At 57.5% G+C, this 18,784-nt stretch overlaps 1 protein-coding gene across 1 annotated transcript in view; it reads left to right on the plus strand.

Moving 5' to 3' along the window:
* The window catches only part of SPEG (SPEG complex locus), a 55,497-nt gene that overhangs the window by 32,838 nt on the left and 3,875 nt on the right, over positions 1-18,784 (plus strand). Inside the window, exons 14-34 of the mRNA XM_012642544.1 lie at positions 1,620-1,739; positions 1,953-2,057; positions 2,596-2,802; positions 3,198-3,321; positions 3,429-3,604; positions 5,922-6,034; positions 6,288-6,456; positions 6,703-6,799; positions 6,920-7,120; positions 8,112-8,169; positions 8,637-8,714; positions 8,799-8,977; positions 9,513-9,539; positions 10,472-10,624; positions 11,147-11,189; positions 12,234-12,302; positions 12,527-14,501; positions 14,736-14,867; positions 18,059-18,175; positions 18,366-18,533; positions 18,623-18,745. Coding sequence (XP_012497998.1) covers positions 1,620-1,739; positions 1,953-2,057; positions 2,596-2,802; positions 3,198-3,321; positions 3,429-3,604; positions 5,922-6,034; positions 6,288-6,456; positions 6,703-6,799; positions 6,920-7,120; positions 8,112-8,169; positions 8,637-8,714; positions 8,799-8,977; positions 9,513-9,539; positions 10,472-10,624; positions 11,147-11,189; positions 12,234-12,302; positions 12,527-14,501; positions 14,736-14,867; positions 18,059-18,175; positions 18,366-18,533; positions 18,623-18,745 — 4,434 coding nt within the window. The remainder of the gene's footprint in view (positions 1-1,619; positions 1,740-1,952; positions 2,058-2,595; positions 2,803-3,197; positions 3,322-3,428; positions 3,605-5,921; positions 6,035-6,287; positions 6,457-6,702; positions 6,800-6,919; positions 7,121-8,111; positions 8,170-8,636; positions 8,715-8,798; positions 8,978-9,512; positions 9,540-10,471; positions 10,625-11,146; positions 11,190-12,233; positions 12,303-12,526; positions 14,502-14,735; positions 14,868-18,058; positions 18,176-18,365; positions 18,534-18,622; positions 18,746-18,784) is intronic.

Here is an 18,784-nt window from a genome sequence, read left to right on the forward strand (position 1 = left end):
TCTCCAACTCCTGAGCTCAAGTAATGCTCCCGCCTTGGCCTCCCAGAGTGCTAGGATTACAGGCGTGAGCCAACGCACCAGGCCTGATGCGCATCTCCTAACCAGGAGATGCCCCTGTCTCCCTTGTCCCATTTTCCCTACCCCGCCCACTGCCATGGCTCTGACCCTTGCCCTCAACCTCCTGCCCCCTCTCGGCTGTCTTTGCTCAGCCACAGGCATCCCTGTCTCCCGATCTGCGCTGAGGCCCTGGGTGGGTTTCTGTCTCAGCATCTGAGCTGGCGTCTCTGCTCCTGACTGTATCTGGGGTCACTGGCAGCCCTTGGCTTCTCTTCCCTTATAAATAGTGTCAGCAGAGATAAATGAACGGCTGACTGTTCTATGCGGAGATACCACTAAGAGAAGGGAGGGGTGTTTTGCGACAGCCTTGATGTGAAGGAGGACAGTGCGGTCCTCCTCTCTGTGTCCTCGCCAGAGACAGCCTCCTTATCATTCAGGGAGCAGGGTAAAAGAAAGAGCTTTGGAATCAGATGGAACCAAGTTCAAGCCATGGCTTCATCATTTATTAGCTGTGTGACCTTGGGCAAGTCCATTAAAGTCTCTGACCTCATTGGTAAAATGGGGATCATTTTGTCGGATTGTTGAAAGGATTGTGTGTGGGGAACCGTGTCAAGTATCTGGCACAGGCTGGGCACAGGCAACTCTTATCATTTATAATGTATTTGGCTTACTGCATACGAGCTCCTGGGTCTGGTGGGACAAGCAGATCTGACAAAGTCAGCCCTCTCTTTAAGGAGCTTGCAGGCTGGGTCAGGAGCTATGGCTCATGCAAGTAAAGAGGAAGAAATGCACCGACAAAGCAGTGAGGGCTGGTGCCCAGTGATGTGCAGCAGGGAGGGTTAGAGTCAGAGGGGGCCAGGGCCTGGCAGGGGGGCATTCACAGGGCTGCACTCACAAACTACATCTTGAAGGAGACGGAAGCCTTAGGTAAGAGGAGAACGTTCCAAAAGGGAGGAGTCTTGTGAGCAGAGGCCTGGAGCTGGAACTCACACGCCTTGTTCAGGGCCCTGATGGTTTGTCAGAGTCAAGACGTGCAGGAGAGCAGGAGACTGGCTGGAAGGGTTGGGCTGAGGGCTTTGGCTGTGCTCGTGGAGGGCTTTCCTGGGGCTCTGCTGGAGACGCTCGTGGAGGGCTTTCCTGGGGCTCTGCTGGAGACGTGTGGCAGCAATGTGGGGGTGAGAGGAGGGGATAGGGGGCAGGCCTTAGGAACAAAGCCTTGTGGGAGCTTTGACATGGAGATCGTGACCCTGCAGAAGGGTAGAGATGAGGGGTCAGTCAACAGGGGTGGCGCCCCCAGAGGGCAGCCCAGTGTGGGAGGAGATGATAAGTTGCTGGGCCTGACAGCTGGAGGGACAGGTCCTAGGGGTCAGGGCTGCAGTTGCCAACTTGGAAGCCCCAGACTGGACCCAGAGTTTGCTACATAGTGGACACATTTGCTGCTGCCTGCCCTTGTCTCCTCCCTGCAGTGGGTGCGGGTGAGAGGCCGGGCCCAGGTGGTATGGGCCCACCCCTCAGAGTATCCTCCTAGCTCAGGCCCAGTGTCACTGTCCCTCCCCCACCAGACAGGGATGTACATCGCTTGGTGTTCCCTGCTGTGGGGCCTCAGCACGCCGGTGTCTACAAGAGTGTCATCGCCAACAAGCTTGGCAAAGCTGCCTGCTATGCCCACCTGTACGTCACAGGTGAGACAGCCACCTTCCTGGTCAGCTGTACCCACAGCCTGGCCTCTGGCGTGACCTGGGGGCTGGGGGAGAGGGGGCGTTCACACCAGCTCCCTTCCCCTCGCTCCCCTGCCCCTGTGGCTGAGCCCCTGGCCCCTAACCTGCCGCCCTGAGGCTTGGTGATCCTGCAGAGCTGTCAGGCCCTAAAGGACCCATCCAACCTACGGCTTTCAGATGTGGTTCCAGGCCCCCCAGACGGCGTCCCTCAGGTGGTAGCTGTGACTGGGAGGACGGTCACGCTCGCATGGAACCCCCCCAGAAGTCTGGACATGGCCATCGGTGGGTCAGGGCCACACAGGACTGTGGGTGGGGGTGGGATGCGGACAGGGCAGGCTCGGGCAGGGCACCAAGGGAGCCAGGCCCCCGGAGCATACAGGCAGGGCAGGAGTGGCTTTGCCCATCTTCTCTCCAGGGTGGATGAGGTCCTCGCTCTGGGTCAGGAGAGGTGTGGGGCACCACCACGTTCCCCTCCCTTTCTCAGAGGGACTAAGTGCCTGGATTGTGATCCTGGGATTCCCTCCCCTCCCCTTGTCTCATCCCACTCTGTGCCTCAGTTTCCCTACCTCAGGTAGCAAGGAATTGGAGTGCAAGTCCAGCCCTCCCTACCTGAAACTGATGCCTTGCTGGCTCTAAGCCTGGCCAGGGTAGTGGTTGGGCAAGATCAAATGGGGAGTGGGTCAGGCAGGAAGCAGCAGGAGAAACTGAGGCACGTCCTCAGAGCAGACTAATGATGAGCTTCAGGGTCCTGAGCCAGCTGGATGGGGAGGGTGGGTGCCGCCCAGGCAACGTCAGGCTCTAGCAGCTCCTCCCCTGCCAGACCCGGACTCCCTCACGTACACGGTGCAGCACCAGGTGCTGGGCTCGGACCAGTGGACAGTGCTGGCCACAGGCCTGCGGGAGCCTGGCTGGGTGGCCACAGGGCTGCGGAAGGGGCTCCAGCACATGTTCCGGGTCCTCACCACCACCGTCAAGAGCAGCAGCAAGCCCTCGCCTCCCTCTGAGCCCGTGCAGCTGCTGGAGCGCGGTGAGTGGGGTGCTCCTGTGGGGTGGGGTGGGAGCTGCTGGGCCGGGGAACAGGGGCCTGTGGTGGGGGCTCCAGGGCTGGCCTGGTCACCATGACTGGCGGGAGCAGCCTGGCTGGGCGGGCCCCGACCCACCAATGTGCTTCCTTCTCTCTCCTGGGAGCAGCAGGGCACCGTGGGCAAAGCTGAGGCTTTGGGGTCAGACGTGCTGGGGTCTAACCCCAACTTTGCTGCTTCCTGGCCTGTGTTTCCTGGACAGGTTGCTAAACCTCTCTGAGCCTCAGCTCCTCACCTGTAAAAATGGAGCTCGAGTGGCTATTAGGGATGTTAAACCGGGGGCGGGTGCTAAGGACCTGGTGGCAAGCCCGGCACAGAGCCTGCGCGCTCCTCCTCTCAGGCCCGCCTCTGGAGGAGGCCCCTGCTGTGCTGGACAAACCGGACGTCGTGTATGTGGTAGAGGGACAGCCTGCCAGTGTCACTGTCACCTTCAACCATGTGGAGGCCCAAGTCGTCTGGAGGAGGTGGGCCCCTGCTCAATCCCCACATGTGGCAGTCCGGTTCTGGCCCAGTCTGGCCAGATCTTTCTGGGACAAGATCCTGGGTGACCTCCCTATGGTGTGTCCCTTAGCTGCCGAGGGGCCCTCCTAGAGGCACGGGCAGGTGTATATGAGCTGAGCCAGCCAGATGACAACCAGTACTGCCTTCGAATCTGCCGGGTGAGCCGCCGGGACATGGGGGCCCTCACCTGTACTGCCCGAAACCGCCATGGCACACAGACCTGCTCAGTCACACTGGAGCTGGCAGGTGGGTGACAGCTGGCCTTTTTGTCCTCCCTTTGAGGCCCAAAGTCACACTGGAGCTGGCAGGTGGGTGACAGCTGGCCTTTTTGTCCTCCCTTTGAGGCCCACAGCTTTCTCCTCACACCCCTATGTACATGACCCACCTGCCACTGCTGGGGATCCAATCCCATGTCTTCCCTCTCAAGCCTGTCCCTCTAATGGCTTTGATAATACCAGTACTAGTAATAACAACAATAAGGGTACCAATAAGATATTTATTGAGCACCTAGTATGTGCCAGGCTCAGTAATAAGCACCTTACGTGTATAACCTCAGTTAATATTTACATCAACCTTATGAGATGGGGTTGGTTTATTACCCCCATTTTACAGATGAGGAAACTGAGGCTCAAAGAATGTGCTAAGTAACTGGCCCAAGTTCACACAACCTAATAAGTACAGGATTTGGATTCAAGTCTGGCTGCCTGACTCCAAAGCCAGTGAGTGCTCCTAGCTCCTGCGTTAAACCCAACAGGAAGTAGCATCTGAAATACAACAAGCATAGGAAGACCAGGTTGTTTAAAAAAAGAAAAAGCTCAGGAGCGCATCTTACACCACACTCCCAGCTCTGAGGATGACCTTCTGCATGAGCCTGTTTGCGGAATCTCCCAACCTTTGCAACAAGGACCCTTTTTATAATTTCTCCTTTAAAGATACAGTCTCTCAAACCATAGCTCACATTAGGTAGTAACTGTTTTGTTTTCCAGTCTGTTAATTAACTCTAAACATACGTAACTGCCACTCAGAATTTCTGATCAATGTGGGCTGAAGAGTGTTACCTGCTGAGTAGACATAATTCCAACCAAAAGCAAAGAAAATGACATTTTAGTTAGCATAGGCAATCTTATCATGGGTAAATGGACGTTTTCTGTTGCTTTTAAAAAAATCATTGAAACTGACTTGAAACCTTCCTGTGCTTTGACCTTCATAGACTGGCCCTGCTACCTCCCTGCTGAGTGGGGACCAGATTCCTAGAGGGGAGGGGAGGTGTCTTTGAAGTGGAAGAGCAGTGGCAGCAGGGTGTGTGAGGAGGAGACGGCCAGTCCGGCTGTGAGGGTGGTAGATGGGTGGGCTCCCTTCCTCCCTGCCCAGCCCCCGCCCCACACCCTCCTGAGTCACCACTTTGCTCCTAGACAGTACCATCTGCACCACCTTATCCATCTTCCCAGATATAGCAGGAGCCCTGGGGTCCAGAGGCCCTGGCCTGAGAACCCTGCAGCCCGGCCTGGCTGGGCAGTGACTGATGGAGACTGCGTCCCAGCCAGCCAGGGCTGAAAGGGGCCAGGCTTGCATTGAACACCCCCACTCCATGAAGCCCCGCCCCACCACCACCCAGGCAGGGCAGGTGGAGTGGTGTCTCCCCTTCCTCCGCATCAGCCCCACTGCAGTGTCTTCCCCACTCCCAGGACGGCCTCCCCTGTGGTCTGTGTGCCTGTGAAGGGTGCCCATCTATACCCAGCAACCCTGCTTTTCTCTGCATGCCTGGATCGCTGCCACTCCCCTTAAAGCGGAGATCCTCAAACATGTTCGGGAAGCGAGTTACCTGGAAGTCACAGGCTCCTTGGCAAAGCACACTACCATGTGTATTAAATTCCATCGTGAGAATTAGAAGCCACTTTTCCAGGAAATCATATGATCATGTAATATGTGTGGAGAATGAAATCACAGCCACATGTGGAAGAACTAAGCTGAGAGTCAGTTTCTAGATTGTTTGGTTAATATTTGGGGTTACTTTTTCGTTCATCTTGTCATCCCCACAGTGGCAGAAGGCACCCTAAACATTTAAATAAAAGAGAGAAAAACTGCAAATTAGAGGCAGTGCTATCCATGAGTTTAATCCAGGGTGGCAGGCGTAGGCGAAGTCAGAGAAGCGGCGGGGTGGCTCTGTGAACAAGGGCAGCTACCCACAGGGGGCAGCATTGAGCCGCTCCTCGTCAGCGGATTCCTGCAGTGAGGGGAGCGGCTCAGGATGGCCAGTCTTGATTTGCTAAGAGAGGCAAGAAATCCAGATTTCCTTTGTGTGTGAAAATCTCCTAATTTCAAAGCTGGCACGTGAACACTGAAGGTCAAGCAAAGCCAGCCTGCACGTCGTGCCAGGTTCCCTGAGAGGTAGAGAACATCACGTGGGTCCAGGCAAGGAACTCTGGTGTGCCACAGTGGGGGGTGCTGGGAGGTGGGGGATCTGGCGTTCTGACCGTGCCAGTTGCTGATGGGGACTTGGAGAGGGACGCCAACATCCTGCTCCGTCCCGTCCCCACTCCTGTCCCTGTGTGTTTCCTTTCAGAGGCCCCTCGGTTTGAGTCCATCATGGAGGATGTGGAGGTGGGAGCCGGGGAAACCGCTCGCTTTGCTGTGGTGGTTGAGGGGAAACCACTGCCAGACATCATGTGGTACAAGGTATGAGCCTGGGGCTGGCCAGGAGCCTGGGGGAGGGGTCCTGGGAGGCCTTAGACGGGGAGCCTGGGCAGAGGCATGGTTAGGAGGATAAAGTGGGACCCAGGGTCCTGACTGGCTGGGGGTACAGGGCTGTCAGTGCAGAAGCTGCTGCCCTGAGGTAGAGGTGAAACTGGGTTTCTGGCATGGAGGTGAAGCTGGGTCACAGGTGGAGGTGAGGCCAGGCCTGGGCTGGAGGTGACAGCCGACTCTGCAGGACGAGGTGCTGCTGGCCGAGAGCAGCCACGTGAGCTTCGTGTACGAGGAGAATGAGTGCTCCCTGGTGGTGCTGAGCACAGGGGCCCAGGATGGAGGCGTCTACACCTGCATAGCCCGGAACCTGGCCGGCGAGGTCTCCTGCAAAGCAGAGCTGGCTGTGCTTTCAGGTGGGCTGCAGTTCAAGGAGAGAAGGGCAGAGTGCCCACCCCCAGAAACCCGATGTGAGCCCCACCCTGCCCAGGAAGCACCTGGCCCTGGACTTCCAACCACTGCACCCTCCAGCCCAGGGCCCCTGCCTCAGGCCCCAACATTCTTGCCCCTCTTCTGTCTCTGGCATCTGCCCGCCTGTCCCAGTCTCTGCCCTGCTCCCTTTCTTGCCCTCCCCACCTAACACCAGGACATCTCTGCCCCAGCTCAGACAGCTATGGAAGTCGAGGGGGTCAGGGAGGACGAGGAGCATCGAGGAAGGAGACTCAGCGACTTCTATGACATCCACCAGGAGATTGGCAGGTGTGGGGATAGGAGGGGAGCCAGTGTTGGGGTTCAAGAGAGGCTGCTGGGTCTGAGAGCTAAGAAGGGGTAGAGGGCTGCAGTGATGGCGAGCCCTCTCTCCCTCCCTGTGTGACCCAGGGGTGCCTTCTCCTACCTGCGGCGCGTGGTGGAGCGGAGCTCCAGCCTGGAGTTTGCGGCCAAGTTCATCCCCAGCCAGGCCAAGCCAAAGGCATCAGCATGGCGGGAGGCCCGGCTGCTGGCCCGGCTCCAGCACGACTGTGTCCTCTACTTCCATGAGGCCTTCGAGAGGCGCCGGGGACTGGTCATTGTCACCGAGCTGTATCCTGGGACAGGCTGGGGGGGAAGGGGGAACCCATGCCTAAATGACTGGTTCTTGTGACAGCCAATTTGCAACATGTTTTACTGTTACCAAAGTGAGCCCATTGACAATTGGGAGGGATAAGTCTGGAGATGTCTGTGAAAACTGTTTTTTAGCCCACTTTTTAGCTTAAACTTACATAATTTGTGCCTGGCAGTGTTCTAAGAGTTTTACAAATATTAACCTATTTAATCCTCATATATACCTACCTCATGGGATTTTATTATCCCCGTCTTACAGATGATGAAACAGGCACTGAGAGGTTAAATAATTTGCCCGAGGTCACAGAGCTGACAAATGGCATAGGCTTTTTTATCACAAAATGCAGTACAGTATATCTGCACATTTGGATTGACCGCATTTCAGATGAGCGTCAATACTTGCCTTTGTATGGGAGGCTGGTTTCGTAAATGACAGATTTTACCTTTTCATGAAGCTAGGGTTCAACAAAGACACACTGAGGAAAGGATGCCTCCCTGGGCAGTCGGCTCGTCACTCCCGGGAGCAGGGCACATCAGCCTCCCAGTCTGCCCTGTTTGAATCCAAACCTCAGCAAAATGACAAATTATTCCGTGTCATGTACCTTCTGGGTCATTCTCAAGAAGTTCCATCCATAGTCGACAAAAAATTCTGCTATAATTTGATCCCTAGAAATACTTCTTAAGGTAGAAAGGAGAGGAAATGTGACCCCCCCTTTTACTCCTGGGAAAACCTAGGCTCAGAGAGGTTAAGTACGTTGCCTGAGATCCCACAGGGACCGTGCATTCGAGCAAGGCTGTCCCATCATCTGCAGACCCAGATGACAAAGGAAGGGTGAAGACAGTCTCTGACTGGTATCCGATGTGCTCTGAGAGGAAGGGGAAGCCCGTGCTGAGCTGGGACCTGCCCTGGGCTCTGGGGGTGGGCCAGGCCGTCGGTGCCGGGCACTGTTCTCCTTGACCTGGGGTGTAGCTGCACAGAGGAGCTGCTGGAGCGAATGGCCAGGAAACCCACCGTGTGTGAGTCCGAGGTGAGGGCAGTGGGTGGCAGGGGGCTCTGAGAACCGACAGATGGGCCCCCTGCCTGTGACACCTGCACTGGGACTTGCAATGTCCCCTCTAAATCTCAGCAAACCCACCCAGCCCCTAACTGTTGTTTCCCAGTCTTCCTCACATAAACGTCCCCAAGCATTTCTCCCAGAAGGGCCCCCTCTTAGAGTCTATTGATCTCACTGCAGTCCTGCCACGTAGAGCTATGCAGGTTGTGCACTGCCCAATTCTATGTATTACAATGTAAATGACTCCTTGCTATGCTCGTGCTGTGCCCAACCTGTACGCATAGTAACCTTGGATCTTGGCAACCTGTGTTTCAACCCCCATCACAAGCCATCTGAAAGCTACTCCCCAGGCATGGCCTGACCTCTTGCCATAACCCTGGAGGTGATCAAACATAGTACCCCACTCTACCCCACGGACTCTGGGCCCCCTGTTTCCACAGATCCGGGTCTACATGCGGCAGGTACTAGAGGGAATACGCTACCTGCACCAGAGCCATGTGCTGCACCTCGATGTCAAGGTGAGGTGGGGGGTGGAGAGCAGGAAGCCAGAAAACGGGGTGTCCTGTCTTCATTCATCCCACACTTTGCCTTGTGTCTTTCAGCCCGAGAACCTGCTGGTATGGGATGGTGCAAGGGGTGACGAGCAGGTGCGGATCTGCGACTTTGGGAATGCCCAGGAGCTGACTCCAGGAGAGCCTCAGTACTGCCAGTATGGCACACCTGAGTTTGTGGCACCTGAGATTGTCAACCAGAGCCCCGTGTCGGGAGTCACTGACATCTGGTAACATGGCGTGCTGGGCTGCTGGGGTGCCAGGGAAGCTCTCCTCAGTGCCATGCTGGGCCCTGGCTCACTGGCAGAGAGGAGCTTTATGAAGCCTGGATTCCTCCTCTGATGGGCAGCTGGTGGCACTGCTTTCAGGGTCTCCTGCCCGTGTTACTCCCTACCCCTCATCAGTCAGGGCTGACCCCATCCCTCAGGGCCTCAGCCCTGTCAGTCCTTGGCCCATGGCTCCCTGGGGGCCTAGGCCTTTCCCTCAGCAGCAACTGTACCTTCCCATAAGACAGGCCTGGTCCCCTTGGTCCCTGGACTTTTCTGGGCTTCCTGGGCCAGCCCTGTTGTGACCCTTGACTTCTCCAGGCATGTCTGGAACTCTGGGTTCAGGGTTCTCCCTGAAGGAGGCACTCCTATGCCCGTTTGTCCATGGCAGTATTCCCAGGGAGGACATGTCTCACTCAGCTTAACGGTAGCAGAGGACTGCTGCCTTCTGGAGCAAGATGGGCTGTCATCTTACCCATCTACTCTCTTTTCCCTGCAGGCCCGTGGGCGTCGTTGCCTTCCTCTGGTAAGGACCCCTGCAGTCTCCTACCTGTCTCCTGGCAGGCCTACCTCTAGCATTTGCAGGGCTGCAGCCCACCCCCTTCTCTTCCACACCCCCGCTCCCTCCTGTTCTGCAAGGGGCCTCATGTGAATGAAGGTGGACACCCTGGTCTGCATGTCCACCATGCCCCTCCGTAACAGGTGGGCCCACAGGATGGAGAGAGGCCAGTGTAGGCTCAATGCCATTTAGGCTCGGAAATACTTGGTCCTAAGCATCCAGAACATGGACTAGAAGGGGGCAGAGCTCAGGCTCAGGTGGGATGTCCCCTTGGCACAGACTCCTCACCTTATGGAGGGGCCACACTGGAGGAGGGACAGAACAGGTCCTCTAAAGCTACAGTCCCCAACCCCAGTCCATGTGGCCTGTTAGGAACCAGGCTGCACAGCAGGATGTGAACTGCAGGGAAGGGAGCAAAGCTTCACCTGTATTTACAGCTGCCCTCCATCGCTGGCATCACTGCCTGAGCTCCACCTCCTGTCAGATCAGTGGCAGCATTAGATTCTCATAGGAGCACGAACCCTACTGTAAACTGCGCAAGCGAGGGATTTAGGTTGCACACTCTTTATGAGAATCTAATGCCCCCTGGTCCACGGAAAAATTGTCTTCCATGACACCGGTCCCTGGTGCCAAAAAGGTTGGGGACCACTGCTGTAAAGCATGGACAATCAGGCCCCAAGGCAGTACTGCCTCCCTGACCATGCAGGACAGACAAGAGTCTGCAAGCCTTGACTTCTTGCCCAGATTCGCCCAGCCTCTGCCATCTCCACAATCCTGGAGCCTCCACCTGGCCCTGGCCCTGTGCCCAGCCCTGTGCCCCCACTGGCATCCTGTTTCATCCCTGCCTCAGCCCCCAAGGCCCTGCCTGCCCCTCAGGACAGCCCTCTCTACCCCTGCAGTCTGACGGGAATCTCCCCGTTTGTTGGGGAAAATGATCGGACAACATTGATGAACATCCGAAACTACAACGTGGCCTTTGAGGAGACCACCTTCCTGAGCCTGAGCAGGGAGGCCCGGGGCTTCCTCATCAAAGTGCTGGTGCAGGACCGGCTGTGAGTACCAGGCCCTGGGGAGCCCCCTACCTGCAGGGTCACCCTCATGCCACCCACCTATTCCTACCAAGCCTCTGTCCTTAGACATGCAAGCCCCCACTCCTTAAGGGCCCTGTTTTCTCAAACATTTGTTGATTCACTGAATGATATAAATCCCATCTTTTTTTTTTTTTGAGACAGAGTCTCACTCTGTTGCCGGGGCTAGAGTGCCATGGCGTCAGCTTAGCTCACAGCAACCTCAAACTCCTGGGCTCAAGCGATCCTTCTGCCTCAGCCTCCCGAGTAGCTGGGACTACAGGCATGCGCCACCATTCTCAGCTAATTTTTTTCTATATATTTTTAGTTGTCCAGATAATCTCTATTTTTTTTTTAGTAGACATGGGGTCTCGCTCTTGCTCAGGCTGGTCTCGAACTCCTGACCTCAAGCGATCCACCCACCTCGGTCTCCCAGAATGCTAGGATTACAGGCGTGAGCCACTGTGCCCGGCCATAAATCCCATCTTAATGCTTGTTCCTTTACAGGAGACCTACTGCAGAGGAGACCCTAGAACATCCTTGGTTCAAAGTGAGTCTAGTCCTGCAAAGTGGTGGTACAAGAGGTGGAAGGAGAGAGAACGTTACTAACAGCACCATTTATTGAGTACCTACTATGTGCAGTAATTGTTAGGCATTTTATACATATATGACCTATAAGCCTCACAATAGCTCTTCTGCAAAGGAAGGTATTATTACTTCCATTTTGTTGATAAGGAAATTGAGGCTCAAATCAGTGATGGAGGTGGGATATCATGGACTCCAAGGCAGAGGTCTGGATCCCCCCATCTTGGAGGTCCTTATTGGGGTTCTCACTGGCATTTGAGACCAGACCCTGGTCTTCCCCACTTGTATGTGCCCACCTCTGTCCTGTACGGGTCCCACAATGGGATTGGCAGGTAGCCTGGCTGGCTCAGCCCCTCAGTTATGAGCCCTGTGTGGGCAGGTTCTCACCTGTTCATCTTCAAACTCCGGTGCCTCAGAGCACAGTGCCAGGCATGGGGGAGGGGAGTTCAGCAAATGAGTCCAGAAAGAACACCTGAGTAAGCTGTTCATTGAGGGTTGTGCTGGGTCAATGGAAGGCTGAAGTCATTCTGGTCTCAATCCTTGAAGAAGCTTCTTCTCTTAGACCAGAAATGAGCTCAGAAGAGAACACCCGGGTGGGTGGCTGCGGGAAGCATCTCTCTGGGTCTGGACCACCAAAGCTTCAGATGTTGGGGTGCTACTGGCCTTATCTGGAGACACATGGGAGCTGGGGAGCCAGGGCCCAGGCCTCCCAGGGCAGCTGGCATACCAGGACAGGGCCTCGAGCCCTGGTGTAGGCTCAGAAGTGCCCGCCCCCTGGAAGCCACCAGTTTTCTGCCTCTCCCCTTAGGCTCAGAGGATTTGTGTACAGGTGTGCACCTTGGCTGTGGGAGTTGTCCTGACAGACCCAAAGGGAAGGGGACCCCCAGGAGCCTAGACTCAGTGCTGCTTGGTCCACTGTCCCCTCTGTGGACTTTGTGTCTCCATTGCCAAACCTTGAGGGTCTAGGCTGACAGAGCTTTCCCTCAGGCCCTCTTTTCTGGGTTTGCAGACTCAGGCAAAGGGCGCAGAGGTGAGCACAGATCACCTAAAGCTGTTCCTGTCCCGGCGGAGGTGGCAGGTGAGTTTGGACCCTGCTTCTGTCCTTTCCACCTTCTCATTCTCTAACCCTGCCTTTTTTCTATTGTCTGCCCTCACCTCCTGCTCGTCTATCCTCCCACTTCCTTCTTTCCTGTCCGTACACTCTGCCCACCTAGGCCTTCTTCCCCCAGGCTGAAGAGGGGCTGGGTGGGCCAATCCTGCCCTGGGAGTCCCTCAGGTCTGACTCTAGTACCCTCTCTCCAGCGCTCCCAGATCAGCTACAAATGCCACCTGGTGCTGCGCCCCATCCCCGAGCTGCTGCGTGCTCCTCCAGAGCGAGTGTGGGTGACCATGCCCAGAAGACCACCGCCCAGTGGGGGGCTCTCATCCTCCTCGGATTCTGAAGAGGAAGAGCTTGAAGAGCTGCCCTCAGTGCCCCGCCCGCTGCAGCCCGAGTTCTCTGGCTCCCGAGTGTCTCTCACTGACATTCCCACTGAGGATGAGGCCCTGGGGACCCCAGAGGCTGGGGCTTCCATCCCCATGGACTGGCAAGAACAGGGAAGGGTTCCCTCTCAGGATCAGGAGGCTCCCAGCCCTCAGGCCCTCCCCTCCCCAGGCCAGGAGCCCCCAGCTGGGCCCAGCCCCAGGCGGGGAGAGCTCCGCAGGGGCAGCTCTGCCGAGAGCGCCCTGCCCCGGGCCGGGCCGCGGGAGCCGGGCCGGGGCCTGCACAAGGCAGCGTCTGTGGAGCTGCCGCAGCGCCGGAGCCCCAGCCCGGGGGCCACCCGCCTGGCCCGGGGAGGCCTGGGTGAGGGCGAGTACGCCCAGAGGCTGCAGGCCCTACGCCAGCGGCTGCTGCGGGCAGGCCCTGAGGATGGCAAGGTCAGCGGCCTCAGGGGCCCCCTGCTGGAGAGCCTGGGGGGCCGTGCCCGGGACCCCCGGATGGCACGAGCGGCCTCCAGCGAGGCAGCGCCCCACCACCAGCCCCCACCGGAGACTCGAGGCCTGCAAAAGAGCAGCAGCTTCTCACAGGGTGAGGCGGAGCCCCGGGGCCGGCACCGACGCGCTGGGGCGCCCCTTGAGATCCCCGTGGCCAGGCTTGGGGCCCGCAAGCTACAGGAATCTCCCTCCCTGTCTGCCCTCAGCGAGGCCCAGCCGTCCAGCCCTGTGCGGCCCAGCGCCCCCAAACCCAGTTCCCCTAAGTCTGCGGAACCTTCTGCCACCACACCCAATGATGCTCCGCAGCCCCCGGCACCCCAGCCTGCCCAAGACAAGGCCCCAAAGCCCACACCAGAGCCAGGCCGAGCTTCCAAGCCTGCACAGTCCCCCGTGGCCCTGCAAACCCCAGCGCTGCCCCTCACACCCTATGCCCAGATTATGCAGTCGCTTCAGCTGTCGGGCCACGCCCAGGGCGCCCAGCAGGGCCCTGCTGCGCCTCCGTCAGAGCCCAAGCCCCACGCAGCTGTGTTCGCCAGGGTGGCCTCACCGCCTCCGGGAGCCCCCGAGAAGCGCGTGCCCTCAGCAGCGGCTCCCCCAGTGCTAGCTGAGAAAGCCCGAGTCCCCACGGTGCCCGCCAGGCCGGGCAGCAGCCTCAGCAGCAGCATCGAGAACCTGGAGTCTGAGGCCCTGTTCGAGGCCAAATTCAAGCGCAGCCGCCAGTCGCCCCTGTCGCGGGGGCTGCGGCTGCTGAGCCGCTCGCGTTCGGAGGAGCGCGGCCCCTTCCGCGGGGCTTCGGAGGAGGACGGCATGTACCGGCCCAGCCCGGCGGGAACCCCGCTGGAGCTGGTGCGACGGCCCGAGCGCTCGCGCTCTGTGCAGGACCTCAGGGCAGCCGGGGAGCCCGGCCTTGTCCGCCGCCTCTCGCTGTCGCTGTCCCAGCGGTTGCGGCGGACCCCGCCCGCGCAGCGGCACCCAGCCTGGGAGGCCCGCGGCGGGGACGGGGAGAGCTCGGAGGGCGGGAGCTCAGCGCGGGGCTCCCCGGTGCTGACGGTGCGCAGGAGGCTCAGCTCCACGCTGGAGCGGCTGTCCAGCCGGTTGCAGCGCAGCGGCAGCAGCGAGGACTCGGGGGGCGGGTCGGGTCGCAGCACGCCCCTGTTCGGACGGCTGCGCAGGGCCACGTCCGAAGGCGAGAGTCTGCGGCGCCTCGACATCCCGCACAACCAGCTGGCCGCCCAGGCGGGCGCCACCACTCCTTCCGCCGAGTCTCTGGGCTCCGAGGCCAGCGGCACCTCCGGCTCCTCAGGTGAGGAGGCTCAGGGGGCAGGTGCAGAGTGTGGAGGAGGGTGGGGTGCGCTGGAGAGAGGCTGTGGGAGGAGCAGAGGGCGGGGGACATCACCAGAGAGAGAGGTCGTGCAGGTGCTGGAGGCCCTGAGGGTGGAGCTAGACGTTCTTTTCCACGTGTGGCCTGAGGCTGCAGCGGGGTGGGAGCTTGCTGGTACCCGCTGGGGGTGAGTGCTCATCGGCCTGGGCTTCACAGCTCCAGGGGAAAGCCGAAGCCGGCTACGCTGGGGCCTCTCTCGGCTGCGGAAGGACAAGGGGTTATCACAACCAAACCTCTCTGCCAGCGTCCAGGAGGACTTGGGTCACCAGTATGTGCGCAGTGAGTCAGGTAATAAGAGGGCTGCCTGTGAGTGAGTACCTCCCCATTCCCAGCCCTCCACCCCTGGGAGGCTATTGCTGGGTGGAAGCTGGGCCCCCCAGAGGAGCCTGGGCAGGGTGGAAGGGGCCCAGTCAGGAAAGCAATAATAGTAGCCCAATAGTAGCAGCAGCTGCCATTCATTAGCAAAGCCTAGTGTTTAGTAAGCACTTTACAAGCCTGCCTCACCAATCCTGCAACATTGTTTGGGAACCGTTATTATCATCATCTCTATTTTAGAGGTGAGGAAACAGCATTAGTGAGGCTAAGAATCTTGTCCAAGTCTCAGGGCTAGAAAGTGGAGCAGCCAGAGTTGGACTGTGTGACCTTCTGCAGCCGGTCCCAGAAGCAGCTTTGGGACACCACACTTACACCTTTCTATGGCTGGCCTCCTGTCTCCAGGGGGACCCTAGAAGGTTTCTGTAGTTGGCTGTAGTACGACAGGGCTCCCCTGCTCCACAGCCCCCTTCAGATGGCGGTGTGCCCAAAGCCTCTCACTTTCTCTCCAACCTAGAGGAACACAGTCTGGATTGTGCCCCCAAGTCTCCATCTTTCTACAGCTCTGAACCCAACTGCCCCTCCCTGACTCCTTTGTCCCAGCAAAAGGCACTTCTGCACAGAAAAGCAGCCTTCAGGGCTCTCTGCTGGGGGTAGGGGGCTGGGGCAATGCCCAGTTCAGTTTCTCTGCCCAAGCATCCTGGGGCTGCATGGAGGGAGGCATTCTCCACCTAGGGTCATCCCATCCCCCACCTGAAAAGGGGCATTACTCAAGGACTACAAGAAAGGCTTTGGAAAGGTGGGCTTTCCAGACTAGCATGCAGGAAAGGAGGCGGCCACCAAGCCAGGCTGTGTGCAGGATCTTTATAAGTCACCAGTTCTGTTCTTTCCCGTTTCCTGGTAAAACTCCTCAGAATGGTTTCAGCCCTGCCTCAGCTGGGCTTGAAGGGATTGTGTCTGGCCTTGGCCAGGGCAGTGGGGGCTACAGTGAGTAAAGAGGAGGGAGGAAAGGCCCGCTGGTGGGGGAGGGTGGAGAAGGAGGGAAAAGAGAGAGTCAGCAGAGAGGACTGGGGACAGCTGATCCCTTCCCACCTGGGGCCTCCCTCCCACTCCGTTTTGCTTGTGCAGCTGATTTCCTGCCGAGGCAGAGGCAGTGTCCCCTGACCTCATCGGCTCTGCTCTCCACAGGAAGAAGGCTGTCCCAGTCCACTCTACCAACCAGGGCTGGGCCCTGGGGAATGGGGCGGGGCTGGCAGAGCTGGGCCCAGGTCACCTTTCACCTCTCCTCTGGGCCTCCCTCTCTCTCCCCCATACCAGTACCCTCACTTGGCCTGGAGGCAACATTGAAAGTTCACATCGTGTTGTTGAAGCCTCCGTGTGGGATCCCTCCTTGGGGAACAATGGGGTTCAGTGGGAAGGGGACACACGCTGCTGTCCTGATCCATCCTCTCCCATCCAGCTCATCCCCACTCTCAGCCCCTCCTGGTTCTTCAGGCAGGTAGCAGGTGGGGCTCCCAGGAGTCCTCAGTTCTCTCTGTCCAGGTGAAGACCCCCCACACACACCCCTGCTCAAGTGTCCCCATCCCTGGCCAGACTGGGATTCTTCTAGGGGGACATTTCCAGGGATCACAAACCAAAATCCTCAGGGTACTGAGGAGTCACAGGCTGGCTACACTGGAGCAAAGACCCCAGTCTCATCCCTGGCCCCACCATGAGCACAGTGACCAGCCAGCTGTGAAGACAGCTTCTCTGCTTTGCTGAAACAGCCTCTTTCTCTGGGGGTCTGCTTCTGGCTTCTGTATGGGACATATTAAAGAGATCATAACAACAAGAAAAGCTACTATTTATGGGTACTTACTACATGCTAGACACATGCTAAGCATTTTACATGCCTCTTAATTCTCACAGCAATCCTCTGAGCTTGGTATTATTATTTTCCTCAATTTACAGATAAGAAATAGAGCTTCTGAGAGGGTAAATGACTTGCTCACAGTCATACAGATACTGTCTCTTGCCCTTTCAAAAGATCTCACCACTTAGTTGACCTGAAGGGGTATGTGAAGGCCTAGGACCCTGTCCCAGGGCCACTGGTGGGAAGAGGGACAAGGAGGCTGACACACTTCCAGGTCTGCCCACAGTTTCCTAGATATCAGATCTGTTAAGACTGTTCATTCTGATTGAACGTTCTACATTCAATCCCATCTCGGCTCAGGTCTCTAACTCATCTCACCTCTCTTCTCACTTGTCCTGTCGTGCCCCAGAGGGAGTAGGTATTGCAGGATCTTAACCATTGCTGTTTTTCAATATTTTCTTTTATTTTTTATTTTTATTTTTTGAGACAGGATCTTGCTCTCTTGCCTGGGCTAGAGTACAGTGGCATCATCATAGCTCACTACAGTCTCAAACTCCTGGGCTCAAGCGATCCTCCTGCCTCAGCCTCCCAAGTAGCTGGAATAACAATGGGCATGCACCATCATCCCCGGCTAATTCTTTTATTTTTATTTATTTATTCATTCATTCATTCTTTTATTTTATTTTTTTTTGAAACAGGGCCTCACTCAGTCACCCAGGCTAGAGAATGCGGTGGTGTCATCATAGCTCACTACAACCTCAAACTCTTGGGCTCAAGCGATCCTCCTGACTCATCTTCTTGAGTAGCTGGGACTACAGGCTCACACCACCACACCTGGCTAATTTTTCTATTTTTTGTAGAGACAGGGTCTCACTGTGTTGCTGGCTGGTCTCAAACTCCTGGTCTCAAGTGATCCTTCCACCTCAGCTTCCCAAAGTGCTAGGCTAGGATTACAGGCGTGAGCCATTGCGCCCGGCCTATTCGTTTTATTTAACAAACACTAACAGGACACTTACTTAGTGTCTGCTCTTAGGCTCTGCTCTAAATGATATACAAACATGAGATAGGTAGCATTGTCAACAATCAGCGCAAGGAAAAGGAAGTTCTACACACACTGAGGGCCTGGAGAAGGTGATGCTCGTCCTAAAGAAAATTCTCGAAGGCATGGCATGGAGTTCTACTTCCCACATCTGGCTGGGAAAGACAACTTTCACTCTGCTCCCTGCGGGCTGCCAGTGCTCACATCCTCCCCTCCCTCAGCGGTAAGTGGGCCAGGGTCCCCGCAGACAGATGGCTGTCTCTGCTCTCCCTCCAGACTTCCCCCCAGTCTTCCACATCAAACTCAAGGACCAGGTGCTGCTGGAGGGGGAGGCAGCCACCCTGCTCTGCCTGCCGGCGGCCTGCCCTGCACCGCACATCTCCTGGATGAAAGGTAAGGAGATTATGTCTCGCACGGATGGTGGGGAGTGGGGGGCAGCAAGTGTCCCCAAGCCCAGGGGATGGGAGAGGCTAGGCCTTGAGGGGAGCATGGTTTGGGGATGCTGGGTGGGGGGAGCTAGTGAGGGCAGCCTGGACATGTGCTGCCTCACTTAGCAGCTGCTTCTGCTCCTCCCCGCCCCCAGACAAGCAGTCCCTGCAGTCAGAGCCCTCGGTGATCATCGTGTCCTGCAAAGACGGGCGGCAGCTGCTGAGTATCCCCCGGGCGGGCAAGCGGCACGCCGGGCTCTATGAATGTTCAGCTACCAATGTCCTAGGCAGCATCACCAGCTCCTGTACCGTGGCTGTGGCCCGTGAGCCTGTGGCAGGGCCCAGGGGGGTAGTGATGGGGGTTGGGAGGCAGGGCTTGATGGGCTCACTGGGACTCCCCACCTCTTGCCAGGAGTCCCAGGAAAGCTAGCTCCTCCCGAGGTGCCCCAGACCTACCAGGACACGGCGCTGGTGCTGTGGAAGCCAGGAGACAGCCGGGCACCTTGCACGTACACGCTGGAGCGGCGGGTGGACGGTGAGGGACAGGGCAGACAGAGCGGGGAGCGGGGCAGGT

This window comes from Propithecus coquereli, unplaced genomic scaffold, assembly GCF_000956105.1.
Source record: "Propithecus coquereli isolate 6110/MARCELLA unplaced genomic scaffold, Pcoq_1.0 Scaffold18, whole genome shotgun sequence".
In the NCBI taxonomy this organism is placed as follows: Eukaryota; Metazoa; Chordata; class Mammalia; order Primates; family Indriidae; genus Propithecus; species Propithecus coquereli.